Genomic DNA, 17,473 nt, shown 5'->3' with positions numbered 1-17,473 from the left:
GGGACAGTCCATGTACACATAGTAGTATCCCCCTGTTTCCCCCCCCTCCCCGCTGCCCTCCTTTCTTCTCGCCCCCCCCCCCCCCCCCCCCCCCCCCCCCCCCACCCGTCTCCCCTATTCTGAAAAAACCCTCACTTGATTCATCCATCCCTACTAACTATTGTCCCTAATCCGAGTGCCTTTTGTGGCTTAACTCCTTGAGAAGGTCATGTACAATAGGTGTCACCACTTCTTCTATCACTCTCTTCTTAACTCTCAGCAGTCTGGCTTTTAACCTCATTGAAATGAAACTGCTTTCTTCAAAGTTAAAAACATTATATGAGCTCCTTGAGAACAGAGACTATGTAAATTTTCTGTTTGTATCCCCAGTACTTAGTGCAGTGCTTTGTACATAAGTGTTTAATAAATGCTTCATTCATTTGAATCCACCTTTCATATTAATGAAGCAAGGCAAAAGCATAAAGTACTTTGCCTCTTTTTTAATGTTAAAACCTACCATAATGGTCCTTTTATAGAGAGGCAAAATAAAGATATTTACAGGAATTGGACCTATTTAGTGTGGAAAAGAGAAGATTTGGGGGAATGTAATAGCTATCTTGAAATATTTGAAGAGATGTCGGGGGAAGAAAGTTTAACTTATTCTTGGTAATTCCCAAAAGCAGAACAAATAATAACTTAGTGGCTATCTAAAGCTTTAAGGTTTACAGAATGATTTACAACTATTATCGCATTTTGTCCTCAAAACAATCCTGGAAAGTAGTTACTATTATTATCCTCATTTTACAGATAAGGAAACTAAGACTGAAAGAGGCTAAGTTACTTGTGAAAAAGATCATAGCCATAATCACCTCTAACCACCAACTGCAACTGCAGACTTCTCAATTCGGGGAACATGTCATTCCATTCTTCAGAGTATCTTCTCCACAGTATAAGAGATGAACTCAGTTCTTTCATTCTCTTTAGTCTCTTGATAATGATGATGAACTCTCTCATTTCCCCAGGAAAGAAGTTCTCAACAATTTCACACTGTGCCTCTCATAGTCTCTTTTCAGATGAGAATGTTAAAAATGTCATTCTCCCCAAAATTCTATTTCAGTAACAGTATGCATAGTCTTTGTGGAAAGGGCTGTAGAAGTTAAGGCTATATAAGAATTTAAATTGTAAAATAATGGCATGATCTACACCCTGAAATAATTGTTATAGTATAGGTCGAATGGCCCATCAGTTATTTATCGAGGATATAGTTTAACATCCAGTAGCAGTTAGACTACATGGCATCTAGAGTCCTTTTAAGAGTCTCTGATTCCAGACTTTGATCTGGGGCAATAAGCATAATTTTATTTTTGTATTTCTAGGGAAGACAGCAGTAGACTAGACCTGTATGATTCTCTACACACAAACAAATAAGCACTTCTTATAAATACTTTTATATAATCCTTGTGCTCCATTAAAAGATGGCAAAATACTTAACCTTTTTTTTCTTTGTCTTTTAGAGTCATTGGTTTCCTGGAAGCGATTGTTTGCATAAAATTTGGTCAAGATCTCTTCTCCAAAACTCAAATACTTTATGTTATACTTTGGCTTCTTTGTGTGGTGAGTTACTCTTCTTGTTCAACATAACACTGATCATCAAACACAGTTGTAGATCTCAAAGACTCCTCTTTACTAAATATTCCTCCAGGAATCTGTCCCAAGAAACGTATAGGAAAAAATCTGCTTGAAAGTCTTAAGATTGGCCTCAAGCAATTAATGTATTTAAGAGTTCATGAGTAAAACACATTGACCTAGACTGAATTCATGGTAATTCCTTGCTTAAAAGAGGTCCTTAGGCAGTTGAAAGTAAATGCCAGCAGATAGAAAGTAATATGACCACTTCATGCCATAAACTTCTAACTTTAAGTCTACATTGTCATTTACCCCTACGTGGGAGCAAAAGGCAAAGGCTTTATATGGGGTTGTCTGGCATTCTGTCTCTCATGTCAGTAACTAGAAAAGTATCTTCTCCAAACACCCATACTCATGAATTTCTTTAACACTTAAGGTTAATACTCGTTTAACATATAGTATACCCTGCCTTATATTGACAGTTAATTGCGTGTGTGTATCTTTACAACTAGATTATGAACTCCTTGAGAGGAGATTGATTGATATGCTGATTGACTGACTAATGAGAGAAAATAAAAATAGAATCTTGTTGGTTTTTCAAATCTATGAATTTTAATAAAGGTCAGGGCTGTCCTCTAATTTGGAAGTCTGAGTTGTGCTTTATTCAACAAACAGAGCCTTTTGTCCCTTAGATTTCTAAAAGAAACACTCTCTGGAGTGGGCACCCAGTATTTCCCAATATCCCCTATGAGAGGCCAGTAAATTGATCGGTGGCAATTGTGTAGTGACCAGTTATTGTAAATGTAAATGCTCATTATGGTAAAGTGAAAGCTAAAATTCCTGCACAGCTATAGCTGGGGGTGCATAGGATCCAATACAATCTGGATCTTTTAAAAATTTTTCTCTTTTCCCTAAACAAAGAAGAGGCCTGTACAATTTCTGTTTTACATTCTGTCTTTGACAAATTAGTGGGTGCTTATGTAGGCTTCCACAGGTGTGAGGGCAGACCCATGAATTGCAAGCTTTTGTCGCTTGTGATGAATGTAAAATGGGTCTGTCTCCTTGTTTTCCCCCTAGAGATGGTAAGTTTGTCAGTGACAACAGTCTATCTTTTGGGGCCTTATTTTGTAAGGCAAGCCATTTGTTCAGCAGACATTTCTTTAAGCACCTACTTTGTGCCAAGCAGTAAACATTTACCAGTGCCCACTAGACCCTTCTATAGAACCAGACTTTGAAATTTAGCCTCCTCTTGGTTCATTAAATTGATACTTATACTATCTATCTCACAGGGTTGTTAGGAGGAAAATACTTTCTAAAATTTAAAGTTCACTAATCATGAGACAGCGCTTTCTTCTTGCCAAAGCCAGCACTTCTGTGTGATCCTTTATCTCATCCCTTCCTGTCTTCTCCAGTAAATTATCCCTTCTATTGTCTTCCCCTCTTTAATCGTTAGCATCTTCCTCTATCTATCCCTTATTCTTTCTGCTGCCTATAAACATGTCCAAATCTTCTCTGCCTTTAAAAAAACTTTACTAGCTGCAACCATCCCCTCAAACTATCATCTTATATTCCTCCTCCCTTTTTCAAAGAAACTAAAAAAGCTATTTACACTCATTACCTCCACTTCTTTCATATATCAACTCTTTGCACTCTATCTTCTGATTCCATCACTCAACTCAAACCACTCTCTTCAAAGTTACCACTGATACCCTTAATTGCCAAATGTGATAGTCTTTTCTCAGTCTTCCTCTTTCTTGACTTTTTTGTAACATTTAACATTATTGTTGATCTTCTCTTGGAAACTTTCTCTTTTCTAGGCTCTTGGTTTCCCTCTCTCTGTCTTTAACCACTCCTTAGCCTTGTTGTGTTGGTTTAACGTCCACTTAACTTCAGGTGTTTCTCTGAGGTCCTATCATGGGTCCTTTCTTCTCTAGACTATTTGGTGACTTCATCAACTTCCTGGGGTTTATCTGCCTTCTTTCCGCACGTGGCACCTGACCTATATATTTAGTTCCAGTTTTTTCCCTGACTTTCCATCCTGCATCACCAACTGTCTGTAGGATATTTCAAGTTGTATGTCCCATAGACACCCCACACTTACCATGTACAAAATAAATTAATTCTTTTTTCCTCAAAGCCAGCCCCTCTTCTAGACATCCCCATTTGACCTGTTTAGGGTCTCCCCACCTTTCTACTCTTCCAGGTATTGAAGGTTGGTGTTATCCTTGAGTCCTCACCATTATTCACCACTCCACATATCCAGTTAATTGTCGTATGCTTTCACTTCTATCTTCATAGCATTTCTCTCAACTGTCCCATTCTAACTACTCACACAACCACCACCATAGTTCAGGCTTTTATCATTTCTCACCTGGACTATTGAAATGGTGGCTTCCTAATTGGTCTTCTGCCTAAAGTATCTTTCTACTTCCATCCTTGCTCTAAAAAGTTGCCAGAGTGATTTTCCTTAATCAAACATTTCCAGATGTCACTTACCTACTTGGACTGTATGTTTTCCTATTGCCTCTAAGATGAAATACAAACATATTTGTTTGGCTTTTAAAACCCTTCACACCCTATGTTCTCAGCCCAGTAATGCATTACCTCTTCTTCAGTAAAATGACATTCCACATACTACATTTCATCCCTTGTCTCTGGAGTCTTTACACTGACTGGCCCCTGTGCCTAAAATGCATTTTCTCCTTACCTCCAATCCATAGAATCCCTTGCTTCCTCAAAGATTCAGCTCAAGGACCATCTTCTACATGAAGTCTTTCCTAATCCCCCCACTACTGCTAGTGGTCTTCCCCTTTAAAGATCTTATGTTTATCTTATATGTACTTATATGTTGTCCCTGAGAGAATGTAGTGTCCTTGAGGGCAGGGATTGTTGGGATTCCTAGAACCTTCCCAAGCCTAGCACCTTAGTGTAAGTCATGTACTAGCACAGTACCTGACACAAAGAAATCACTTTAATAAATGCTTGCGTAAACATGAGTATTCATTATAATTATTAATCAGTAGCTTCAAAATGGTATATTTTAATAGAATTTTTCAAACTCATTACCTAATTCATTTTTAGCCTTAACACAGAAAGATTTTAGATAACCAGTTCTAATTTACACATGTGACTGGGCAGATGAATGAGTAACTGCATAGTATCTCTTCTCTTACATGGCAGATAGGTTTCCCATAGACAGATGTGTCATTCTAACACCTCTTTGAGAAAGGAGTCAAATGCCATTATCCCCATTTTAAAGATAGGGCAAGTGAAGAATAAACAAAATACCTTGTCTTATCTCTCTTTTATTCCACTCAATAGCAATTAGTGCTGTGCTGTGGACAAAAGCCAGAAAACAGGTTACACAGCTCTTGATGGTTTGTCTAGCATTTCTGACATCTGTCAAGCATTGTGAGCATTGGATATGATGGAGAGATACAGCCAGTGACTGTTTGGCTAAAGATACTGCCTTTTCCAAAAGAAATAATTGCCTAACAAAACCAAAACTTTGATCCAGATTCAAGTTTGACCTAGAAACAAGAGGCCTAGATTTACTCACCTGTTCTAGGCCTTAGTTTTTTCAATTTTTTTTAAATAAGAGAGACTAGAGCTGATCCAAAATTCCTTCCAACTTTGAAATTCCAATTCCGTAAAAAGGTAAACACATTTTAATTATTCACTCCAAAAAAAAGAAAGCTGTGGGGTGGATCAGGGATTGTCTTCTAATTTGGGGTTAAAGATAGAGTTGTTTTTATTTTCTACTAGAGAATGACAAGAAGAAATGAAAGAGAAGAGATTTAGATTTGTTCTAAGGAAGAAATTGTTGGATTGTTATAATCGTGGATAAGGTTCCCAAGAAGGAAGTAGCTTTCCCTAAGGATGTTTATTAATAATATAATAGGCAGAATGTCTGGGGATTTTTTAGTTACTGTCTTATATGTAGGCAAAGAAGTGAACTATATGCACTTTTGAGCTGTGATTTGATAAATCTTGAAGTTCCTGCTATTCACAAAACATTGTGCTAAGCACTGGAAGTGGGAAGTATACAAAAGTTAAGTAAGACACAATCTCTACCCTCCAGGAATCTATGGGTAATACAAATGAGTAATACACAAATTATTACAGTACAAAGTAGATTGTAAGTACCATAACTACAGTATGAAGAAAACATTATGGGGATTCAAAGAAGGAAGAGCTCATTTCTGACTAAGTTATGAGGAAGACTTTGTGGAGGAGGCAGAGGGAGTTGTGCCTTGAAGGATGTTAGATTTGAGTAAAGAGTAGGAAAGATTGTATTCAAAATTAATTAAAAAGTATTAAAAATTAAAAAGCTTGAAAAGTAGGAATATTGTATTCAAGGAAGAGGAAATAGCTAAGGCCAGGACATGCTGAATATATTGGGGGAATAGCAAAAAATCAGTTTGGTTAAAGCACAGAATATTTGTAGGACGTTAGTATGAGATAAATCTGAGAAAGGCTGGTTACCAGAGTTTAATAGATCTTAAATTTCAGACTATGAAATTTGGATTTTATAGATAGTGGAAGTCATTGAAGGTTTTTGAATAAGCAGGTGGACACCTTAACTGAGATTTTATGTAGGATGAATGGGAAAGGAGAGATTGAATGTGGGTAGATCAGCTAGAAGGGTGTTATAATATTATAGTCCATATGAGAGTTTATGAAGGTTTGAAACGTGGGTGGTTGCAACGGGAAAGGAAAAACCAGAGACATTATGGAGTAGAATCAGTCTTTTCATTTAAATTACAGCTAAAAACCTCCTCTCTATATTAGAATTTGAGCTCCTTGAAATCAGGGGCTGAATTAGCAACCGATTGATAAACGGACAAGGAGAAAAAAGGCAAAGGTGACACTAAAGTTTCAGACGTGAGTGCCTCAGAAAATAATTGAATATCATTAAGGAAATAGGAGGGTTTAAAGACCCTTAGAAGGAAGGCATTTGTTGTCAGAAACATTGAGCTTGAGGTAAAGATAGAGCCCATATCTGTGGGTCAGGAAGCAATATCAGACTTGAAGCTTTCGAGTCATCTTGGACTTTTTTCTCAAGAAGCTTCCCATTCTGATAGGAAGAGGCAACACATATAGATTTCAGCTGCAGGTTGGATAGAAATACCCAGTGATCTGGAGACTGCAAAGCAGATGACATTGCATCTTTTTTTTAGTGACATTTTCATTGATAAATCCACACCTGTGCCTGGCATTAGGTGGTACCAAGGACTTTGATGCTAAGAACTTTCTTTTTTGGGACTTCAGTAGCTATATAGCCCCTGAGAAGATGGGCTGCAGCACACCTGCAGAGGCAGGTGCCAGGTCCCATCTCCATATGGGTTGTTCCCCTGGATAAGGATTCTGACGCCAGGCTTAAAGTCATGCCAATGTTTGGGTCTTGGGACTGGGCAGTGCTGTTCCTGGGGGCTCTTGAGTACAGGGTCTTGAGCTGCCTCCACTCAGTCAGTTAATCACTATTTATTAAATGCCTTCTCTGTGCCAGGCCCTGGGCCAAGGGGAGGTAGTGATCTAGGCAGTGGAAGTGGTTTGGCACATGTGGCACATCCTACCCTCACATCTCCCTCTGGATTCTTTGATGCTACATTCAGCCAGGCTGGCATACCTGCTTCATTGGTAACAGTTGGGTTTGGTGATAACAGCAGGGATGGTGGACCTCTCCTCTCTAACCTGTTGTTCTAAGTAAAGCTTAAAAAAAGCCATGATATTTGTAAGCCATTTAACATGTTTGGACTTTCATGAGAGAGTATGGTGTGGAGCACTAGAATTTAGAGTGAGAGAACCTGAGTTCTAGTATGTACTTGGTTATTTGTTACTGTTGGCCTTTGGCACCTGTCTTCACTTGCCTTGACCTCAGTTTTCTAGTCTGTCTTATGGGGGTATTAGAATGGGTGATATTTTTTTCCAAGTTCCTTTTGAGCTTTAGATGGAAAGGGTTTAGAGGGAGGGAAGCTACTTAGCCTATATGTTTACCTCATTAGGCTCTGATTTGACTTGATTTCTCTAAGGATTTTAGATTTCAACCTACATCTTCTAACTGTCCTTGGTATTTGTACTTTTTTTTTTCAGCAAAGACTTAAGGAAAGGAGGTTCCATAGTATGATAATTCAAACAAAAAAATAGTCAAGAAACAAGGAGGAAGGCTAGATTTCTTGTGTTCACTCTGTTTAGCTATTCCAGAACAGTATGTGTCTGTTCCAAGAGCTTGTGCCTAGTTACTTGTTTGTTTTTCATTTGCAGGCTTTTACTACTTTCCTGTGTTTGTATGGTATGGTTTGGTATGCAGAGCACTGTGGTCACCGAGAAAAGGTATGAGAGAGAAGAGAGTGACATTTAATGTGGGGACTTAATAGTATAATAAAGGAAATAAGGTGTCATCTTGTCACAAGGACTGAATGGGATGAGACAAAGAGAACCATGCCAGACTTAGAGTCATAAGAAGATCTGGGTGTACATCCCACCTCAGGCACTTAGTACAAGTAGCCTTGGACAAGTCACTGCACCTCTCAGAGGCTCAGTTTCCTTAGCTGTAAAGGAGGAAAACCATACTTTCCTGACCAACCACAGAGTTGTTGTGAAGAGGGCACTCTGCAAATCTCAGAGCACAATATTAAATGAATTCTTTTGGTGGTGGTTGTTATCATTGCCAACATCCACCTCAAGAGTATTCTCCCTCTAGGAACTCATTCAGTCCAAATGTTGTGAAAGAACTGCCCACAACAGTATTCTCAGGAAGCGTATCCACATGGAGGGGACTGTTCTTTCCAGTGATCTACTGTTTTTAATCTATTCTTGGGTTACAGTTTGGAATTCACACAGCAGTTACCCAAGTCTGGGAACAGTACGGGAGTAGGAACCAGATCCCTGGTTTTCCACTTCTTGCTGTGCCAACCACTGGCTTTTGTCATTTGGGCAAATTATTTCACCTCCCCCTGTCTTCGTTTCATTATGTGTAAAATTAGGGTAATAATACCTGCACTGCCAATTTTACAGGCAATGTAATAATCAGATGAGATAGCATGAGGAAGTGAATTAAAAACTAATAACTATTGAGTGCTAATAAAGCACCATCCAAAACTGAGGGGTTGTTTTATTTTTTAAGTACAGTAGGAATGCCTTTGGATCTTTTTTTTTTTAATGCTGTTAGCCAAAGATACCATCTTAGGCGTCTTCATTCCCATAGCTAAACCTAGCATCCTAAGCTAAGTGGTTGTGTTTCTTTGGGCAATTAATTTCTTTATCTCTGAAATGAGTAGATTACACCTAAAGTAAGACCCCCCTCCTAGCTTTAGTCGTTTATGATCTCACATCTCTATGGTTCATATTTTTATAGTTGAAGGGAAGGAAGTACAATGAGGTTTCTTTTCCTTTTCTTGTACAGTACTTACACATTGAGTAGAAGGGCTATGACTTCGAAAGAAAACGTCCCGACTGCTTTTTACAATGCCTCATCCCTGGAAATCCGGGAGAACACTTAACAAAGTTTCTTTTGTGTCCCTAGACCTATTCCGAATGTGAAGACAGCCCTTACAGTTCAGATGTCTCCTGGCTTCATACTAAGTTTACAAAAGGTATTCTTTTAATGTCTGATTGTTTTAAGACTTTTTTTTAAACTGGGTCCTGTTCTTTATTTAAAACAAAAAGATTTATTCGTAGTATCTTTTCTCCATTAATTAAATACTAAAGCATTCCCAATATTGCTGTAGATTTCAGCTGTACAGAGGGGTGCTGAATGTTTTTCTAGAACATCACTTGAGCAGTAAGATTACAGTGGGGATTAGTGAAGTGGTCATTGGTAGTGATTTTGTTTATTTTTTGCTAATGATGGATACTAGATAAAAACACTAAAGCATTTATAGGGGAAAGTAGTGTGGCCATTTCCACATTTACTAGATGATACAATAAACTCCATGAGGACAGAGATTGTTTTTTAATCTTTCCTTATCCACCAATGCACCTAATACAGTGCTTCACCCATAGTAGGTACTTTATAATAACGTGATGGAGTAAACACATTTCTGTACATAAAATAAAGTCCTGAAATTTTGATCATCCTTTAGTCCAAGTCAGGAGTAATCTAGATTATTGGGCTTTAGGGGATGGAATCAGGAATGGTTGCCATATGTGGCCTAGGGAATGACTGGGAGTTTTGTTTTTAATTGCCCTTACTTGCTCCATAAAATACATTTATCACCCCTAGTCTTGCACACCTCTGACCTTCAGAGTACTCTGGCTATAGAATCTACTCCTTATAATTTTTCCTAGGCATCAGTTTAGTACAATAGTCTAGCAAATAGGGCAGGAGGTGACTACACAAATATAATATTGACTGTAGGCAAATCACTTCACCTCTCTGGGCCTTGGTTTTTTCCTAAGTAGCAGAAAGAGCTGGGGCTAAGTCATTTCTAGCTCTAAAATTCTTTTGAGCGTACAGTACTGGAGTTGCCTTCTCTAAACTAACTCATTAGGCCACTAGATGGAGTGCTAGCATCAACTAAGTAGCTTCCCTCTCCTCAGCATTGGCAGTCCAAGGAATGGAAGCATTTTGAACTAGGTCTTGGGAAATGACAGTGTGTTGTGTTTCCTTTGGCTAGGCACTGAAGAGAGCCCACCCAAACATTCGGGAAATAGTGAAAGCCATTCTTCCAGAAGAAGAAATCGTCATTCTAAAGGAAAAGTAACCAATGGAGTTGGGAAGAAATAATAAAACAAAAACAAAACCCTGGTTTATCAAAGATGTTCCAGAGAGTGCCTAGAATTGAGAGTGACACTGGACTAGTAACTTCCTTGTTAAGAGGTTAATATACGTATAGAAAAACCAGACGGGGGAAGGAGGGTAGACTTGGAGTGGGGGAATCCTTGACGGAAGGCTAATCTGCTGTTTTCACTTGGATCCTGTATTTCAGATCATTGCCTGCCACCCCTTTCCCAGTCTTTTCTAATCCACCCCCTTCTTTCCTGGGGAGAGGCACAGTGTGTCCAAAAGGAGATGGAGCCATTTCTTCACCCTTGCCAAGAGCAGCTTTAGTGTTGAGGGGCCCAAGATCCATTTTAAATCTGTTCCTTCAGGCGAGAGCATGAGCCCCAAGGGGAATGGACCTGTCACTAGTTTTGTTTTTCCGCCAGTCACTTTGTTTTTATACTTTGGTTGATTTCTTTAAACCTCTCTGCTGTCAACTGTTCTTCAATGACAACATGTAAAGCCTTCTGTAGCCATTGTGGGAATCTTCCCTTAAGGGAAAAATGGGGGCATTTTTGTTATTCCTAATATGTCTCCCTTAAAAAAAAAAAAACTACTCAAATGTCAGAAATCCACCAACCTGCCGAGGGGGCTGAGAGTCTGTAGAGAATGCTGGGCTTCAGATCTAGGCCTTTTTTGTTATTCCATGCAGAATACCCTTTGTTCAGCCTTCTCTACAACACACAAGCAACCCTGTTACAAAGGCAGTGACCGATGGTTTCTGTCCACAACCAGGTGCCTTTTCCATTTTATCTCATGTTGCTTTCTTTCCACGGTGTAATGGATGGCATTAAGTATGTCTTTTAGTCACATGGGAGGTGCTGGTAAGTATATTACCCTGTCATCCTCACCATGCTTTGTAGAACATTTATCCTAATGGTTCACCTTTACCTCTACTGGATCCCAGTTTTAAATAAAACCGTTTCTGTTGAAGACCATCAAAGGGCCTGGTTTAAAAACTGTCTCTATGAAATCACTCATTTCTTTAAAACTCAGATGGATCTTTAATCTACTTCTAAGAAATTATTGTAATTTCCATGGATCTGTAGGGTAACATGACTAGGTTAGATATCCTGTTTCCAAACTTTACAAGTGATCAATGACAAGTAAGCAACATTTTCGTTGTTCATGACTACGATGGTGATTTCATCAATCAAGTTGAGTTTTTTTCTAATAAGTGGTCGATATATACATGATTGACCATTGACCTTTAGATACAGACTTGTTGAAAGAAATATTATTTGTTCCCACAACTTGTAGAATAAAGATGTTCAGATGTCTTCTCACTCTTTTCTCCCTCAACAAGGAAACCCTTAGTAAGAGATAGATCATGGTTTGTTTGTTTTTTTCCTGCAAAAGAATTCTGAGGTGAAAGGGTTAAATGAATCAACCAAGCCTGGGGTCACTTCCTGTGCTTTTAGAGACAACTTGGTTGTGGAGCCACGAAGGAAGGACCAACCTAACAGCCAGTCTTGTTAAATACACAAGCATCAGGAGACACATTGTCCATGGGATAACTTAATTGTAAGAAGTTTAACAAAGGGAAGTTACAGTGATTGGCCACAAGCTTTGTGCTATTAAGAGCTTTAACAAATCCATACCCCTCCCAAGCAAGACTTGGAAATAGGAAAAGAAGTTTTATTAGAGTACTTCCCATAGTCCACCAAATGCCTATTTTTTGAAAAAAAGACAGTTGTATAATTTAAATTAATTTGACTTAAAACCTCCAGTGTTTCCCCTACTACAATTAGGTTAAATGTGATGACACATGAGGATGGCAGAGGAGAACTAAAACGTATTTAACATTCCTGCATTTTGCTTTCCTTCCTGTCATGTGCTGTGTCCATACCTGTCACCTTTTCTTTGCTCTAAGCATGTGGCATACCACTGGCTGCCTGTAGAAGTCAATTTTCCTGATTAGTGAAGTGTGAGTGCCAATGCAACATGTTTCTGTGTCCCAGAACCTTTTAGCCTGATTTCTTTTCATTTTAAAATTTGACCAGAGGAAATTAGGCACCTGTTCAGCAGGTGGTAAATCTCACTGTACTCTACAAGGCAAGACCCCGAGATCATTCTTCCCCAGTTCAGCCTGGAACAGCCAGGAAAGTAGCAGAATGTTAAAGGAAATGTTCTCATGTGCTTTCCGTGCTTCTTTTCCTCTTTGAATTAAAGCTTTTTTCCTACAAGTAAGAGTGTTTCATGACTTATATGGTGGTTGCAAAAAAAAAAAAAATCTCTTTCCCTAGTTGGCCAAAGCCACAGCTAAGATTTCCTTCAGCTCTGACAGCAACACTATTGGCTGAAACCAGTCTTTTCCACCCGTTTCCATGGATATGGACTTCACATGACCAAAAATAGAATAAAATGCTTTAATGTCACTTGATAGCTGAAGTGATTTGATTTTAAAGCATTTATCCCATTTCCACTGGGCAATATATACATTGACTACTTTTGAGGGAAACACTTGTTCCTTATGCATCTCCACCCCTACCACAACCCCTATTAAGTGGTACTTACAAAAAAGTGTTAAAGGCTGGGGGTTTGTCTTCCCTCCTCCCCCATCCTGTTCCCAATCTTTCCATAGCCTCTCACCACTTTGCCCATGTCTGTTTTTCTCATCTATATAAAATGAAACTTAGTGTACTTATCTCACTGGGATGCCAGGAAGTTTTATTGCTTCGTTAAGCATTTTGATCATGAAAAATAAATGCTTGTCTGTCATTTTCATTAGGCCTGATTCTCCAGTATGTTAAAGTAAGTGAGTGAAATTAATGAAAAGCGAAATCAAACTCCCAAATACTGAGCAGGTTTGGTATTATTGATCTCTCCTGTGGGCAGCTGGTAAGCCTTTCAAGTGCCATTTTCATCTGGCATTTGACTTCGACTCCTGGAAACTGCTCTTGTCAATTTCTTTTGGTCGACTCATTCAATCCAGAATGGGATTGTTGTTGGGGAGGGCCCAGGCACTGAGAAGAAGGCTTCCAGCTCAATATGAATAGGCAGAACTGACCGCTGAGAACCGTTAATAGGGGAAAAGCTTTAAAAGTGGAGTTGCAAAATAAATCCATGTGCCTAATTGCCTAAATGAATTGTGCTCATCAACTACTAGGAAAGAAGTGCTGGTCTTCTGTCCTCTTCTTGTTTATTAGAGTGACTCATGGTGACAGTATTCCTTTTTTATTTAAAAAGTGATGTTACCCAAAGGAGCAACCGATGTGCTAGGGACATACTATGGAAATTTCCCTTTATCAATTCTGACACTGAAATCACTTTTTACAATAGCTCAGAACCCTGTTTAGCAGTGATTTCACTAAGCAATGCACATCACTCCCCTTCCTGTGCCTTGCACATAGTAGGTGCTCATTAAATGTTGAACAAATTAGTGTGTCTGGTACTTTTGATTTTGTCCCTTATGAGTTAACAATGAGTTGGCTAAGATGGATGGGCCATTTTGTTCTTTTGCTTTGTTTTGAAGGGGGGAGGGCAGGGCAATGGGGGTTAAGTGACTTGCCCAAGGTCACACAGCTAGTGTTAAGTGTATGAGGTCAGATTTGAACTCAGGTCCTCCTGACTCCAGGGCCAGTGCTCTATTCACTGCACCACCAAGCTGCCTGGATGGGCCAATTTTTAAAAATCACATTCTCATTATTCCTGATGGGATTACCATCAGGAAAGGTTATGATATTTTTTAGGTGGGACTGGTAATGTTATTTTTGGTTAAACAAGACATGTGGACGATAAATATTTTATTTTGCTCTCTTGTTCAAGTTGTGTGAATTTTAGGAGACAATTATTGATGCCAGCCCTAAGGCAAAAACAATTTGCTGGATGTGAATTATTTTTTTAATTGTTAGAATCCTAAATTGCAAGAACCACCATCATCCTAAAAGCTATTCTTTTAATGCTGCCTTTAATCTCTACCTCTCAGATTAATCAGTGACCTTTTTTTTTTATCCCTTCATTCCATCACTGCAGCCTGCTATATGGATTTTGAAGCTGCTTGCCATACAGGAGTCAGTATTAGCCTATTCTCCTGCTCCTCACATAGCTTTGTGGTTCTCAACATGTCCAGAAGCTCACGTGCCACCTCTATCTGGGTAATCCTAGTATGTATTGCATAGATGTAGTTGTTAATGGCAATTAGCTCCCACCAGAGCTATTGTAAATTGTTCCCTTACTGTTCTCTCTGCCTCTAGATTTTTTTTTCCTTTCCTGATCCATCTGCCCCACAACTGCCAATGAAATCTGTGCTGTACAGCTTGATTGTGTATCTCCTCTGCTCAAAAGCCTTTAGTTGCTTCCCTTTCCTGATAGAATAAAATACAGAACTCTTTAGGTTGGCCTTCAAGACGTGATGGGATGCCAACCTCCCTTTCTGCTTATTCCTCTTCACACACTGCATTCCAGCCAAACCAGACTACTTGACTGCATGCTTCTGTACATGCTGTGCCCTGTGCTTGAAATGGTCTCTGCCTACATCTTCCACCTAAGGAATTCTCCCCCTTCAAGGCCCAATCCAAGTATCACCTCCATCAAGTCTTCCTTGATACTACCACCCACCCTCCAGTTATAAATGATCTCTCTTCCCAAAGGTCTCATTGCCAGTGACTTTGGGCTTATCCTATGCATTTATCATGTAACTTGTATTATAGTCATTTGTGAATTTGTCATATTCCTTACTAGATTGTAAGCTCCTTGAGGGCAGGGACTTTGTCTTGTTTAATTCTTGTATTCTCAGCACCTAGAACTGTGAGATACACATAGTAGGTGCTTAATAAATTGTCAAATTTATTTGTCAATTTGTCGAATTGAATTCAAACTCTTTGTGTACAGAATAACTGACTGGTTTGAGAGGGGCTATGAATGTTTCTGAGCATAGATATTAAAAATGTAGATATAAAAAAAATTCACTCGGCCCATATAGCATTATCTTCTTTTTGGAGCAATGAGGAGGATGTTGGCAAGTCAATTCCTTTTCCCATAGATGTGGTTGAATACAGTGGCATCATTCAGATAATAAAAATTGCCTGAGGTCTTTGCTTTCACAGCTGATGCAACTGTCTCGGCCACAGAACAGTTTTGGGCCCTGTGCTTATTGTGCATTCTTTGTTACTGATCCTGGAAATCATGCTCCAGGGTGCCTATAAACACTGGAGCACCCACAGCCATGAGAGGACTGAGTAGCTGAGGCATGACCCTGCTCCTGGTGACTGCCTGCCCTGCTTTTGTGCCTCAGTTTTACTGGCTCTCTTATTCAACTGATGTGTGTCACCATCCAGGTTGTCCAACTGTGCTCTCAGGAAGAGAGGCTTGCATTTTTTTTTTTTAAGTAAAATCTGGGAATAAAGAACCAAATGCATTTTCATGAGTAAAGCATGCATATGATAGTTTTAATTATACTATCGGGTTACAAGCAGTATTTATATAGCACAGTGCCCACTGGAAAATCTGGATTGTAAACCTCGTTCCCACTAACCTGGCAAAAATAAACCTTGGTTCATTTTCTTCACTGACTGCACACATCAGGGAATGATTATGATTTTAAGGATTCAGCCTGAGAAAAGCAAGTCCTTCCTCCCCCCCCCCCCCAATACCTTTAGAGACCTCAACTTGTATTGTAGACAAAAGGCCATAGGAATAATTGCAGGAGGGCCGTGGCTCTGAGGGCCTTAGACAAAGCCCATCTGAGGGCTTGGAAAGTCACTGATTATATCTTAGTGTCTCCCTATTTTCCATTCTCAGATCACTTGTAGCCCTGGACAGCCCAGTACTTGGACTACTCCCTCCTTCCCTCTTCCCCACCCCCAGACTAGTTGGGGCCTGATGATCTCAGACTCTAATTTTTATAGATGGTTACACCACCAAGCAGCTCTCCAGATGTTGGCTTCATTTGCGATTAACTGGACATGTCCTCAGTGGAAAGAGTAATAGGTGTAACCCATTATTAAGTAAGCCCAGAGCTTTTCTTATGTCTCGTGGTGAGCAGAATCTGTCTCTGGATTTGACATCACTCTTTTCGGTGGCCTTTTAAAAGTCAGTCAAGACTCCAGTTTCTGTGACTCCCTTCTGTATCTTGTTTTGAGATCTCTTTCTAGTGCTTTTGTAAAGATTCAGCTCTGAAACTGCTCCTGGGCTTTTGATTGGCAATTCCTCACACCAGGGGGCAGCCTATAGCTCCCTCTGCCCTCAGGAATCTGATTTATGATCTGGGAAGGCCATAAACCTCTGCTCTTCACTTCTGAAAAACAGAAAAGTATGGGAAAGAATGCAAATTATAAACACTGAATTCCTATGATCAGCAATAATGTAAAGGTCGATTTTTAATTGTAGCGTACATATGGATTTAATTTCTTAGGGTTTGCTCTGCCAGGGCCCCCAATAATATTCCTAAGGACAGATAAAAGTGAAATGCCTTACTAGGTTACCAGGGTTTTCCAAATAAAAAAGCATTTTGGGGGTGATTCATTGGTTAAAACATTGAAACACTACCCTACACAAAGAAGGATGTAGGAACATAGTTAATATTGGTGACCCGTGTTAACTAGCCTGCCCCAGCACGGTGGTGTTTAGGTTTGCATCCAAGCAGTTTTATCCAAACACAGCCCCAGGTCCTTTTCATTCAGCAAAATCCTTCATTTTAGCTTCCTGATCAAATTAGACAGTAAGGAGATTTTCAGCAACACTTCTCTTTTTCCCTGAAATTTTGAAATTCTGCCCCTAGCTCACTAACTGAAAGCAGGTTTGCAGTTACTGCCTCAGAAGACTGGCTATGGAGATGTACACTGAAGCCAAAGCAGAATCTCCTTTGAATTTCCATACCAGTGGTAGGTCAGTTCTAGGCTTGCATTTCACAAGCAAGGGTAGCTGATGACTGTGCTGAAGAACGAGAAAGACAAGAAGAGAGAACTCATGATAGTTTCCTGCTATTCATCTCAAGGATGATCAAATGCTCCTGCAGATCTTTCTTCATTCAGACTATATTTATATTCCAATTTATCCTAGCTCAAAATGATCAACTATGGATAAAAAATACACCAATTGGCTTCCAGGTTTCCAATGTGCAATTATGCTGCCACAATTTAGAGTTTGGGTTTGAGTTTGACT

The 17,473-nt window shown here is 39.4% G+C and overlaps 1 protein-coding gene across 1 annotated transcript in view; it reads left to right on the top strand.

Annotated features, from left to right (window-relative positions):
* Positions 1 to 15,160, top strand: part of PTDSS1 (phosphatidylserine synthase 1) — a 69,651-nt gene extending 54,491 nt beyond the window's left edge. Inside the window, exons 10-13 of the mRNA XM_069086592.1 lie at positions 1,494 to 1,593; positions 7,870 to 7,938; positions 9,131 to 9,200; positions 10,224 to 15,160. Of these exons, the coding sequence (XP_068942693.1) occupies positions 1,494 to 1,593; positions 7,870 to 7,938; positions 9,131 to 9,200; positions 10,224 to 10,333 (349 nt within the window). The 3' untranslated portion in view covers positions 10,334 to 15,160. The remainder of the gene's footprint in view (positions 1 to 1,493; positions 1,594 to 7,869; positions 7,939 to 9,130; positions 9,201 to 10,223) is intronic.
* Positions 15,161 to 17,473: the final 2,313 nt, after the last annotated feature.

This window comes from Petaurus breviceps, unplaced genomic scaffold, assembly GCF_028583685.1.
Source record: "Petaurus breviceps papuanus isolate PSGF00001 unplaced genomic scaffold, PetGlider_PUasm1.0 179, whole genome shotgun sequence".
NCBI classification, from domain to species: Eukaryota; Metazoa; Chordata; class Mammalia; order Diprotodontia; family Petauridae; genus Petaurus; species Petaurus breviceps.
Note: the sequence above shows the minus strand (reverse complement) of the source record. Positions and strands in the feature narration are given on the sequence as shown.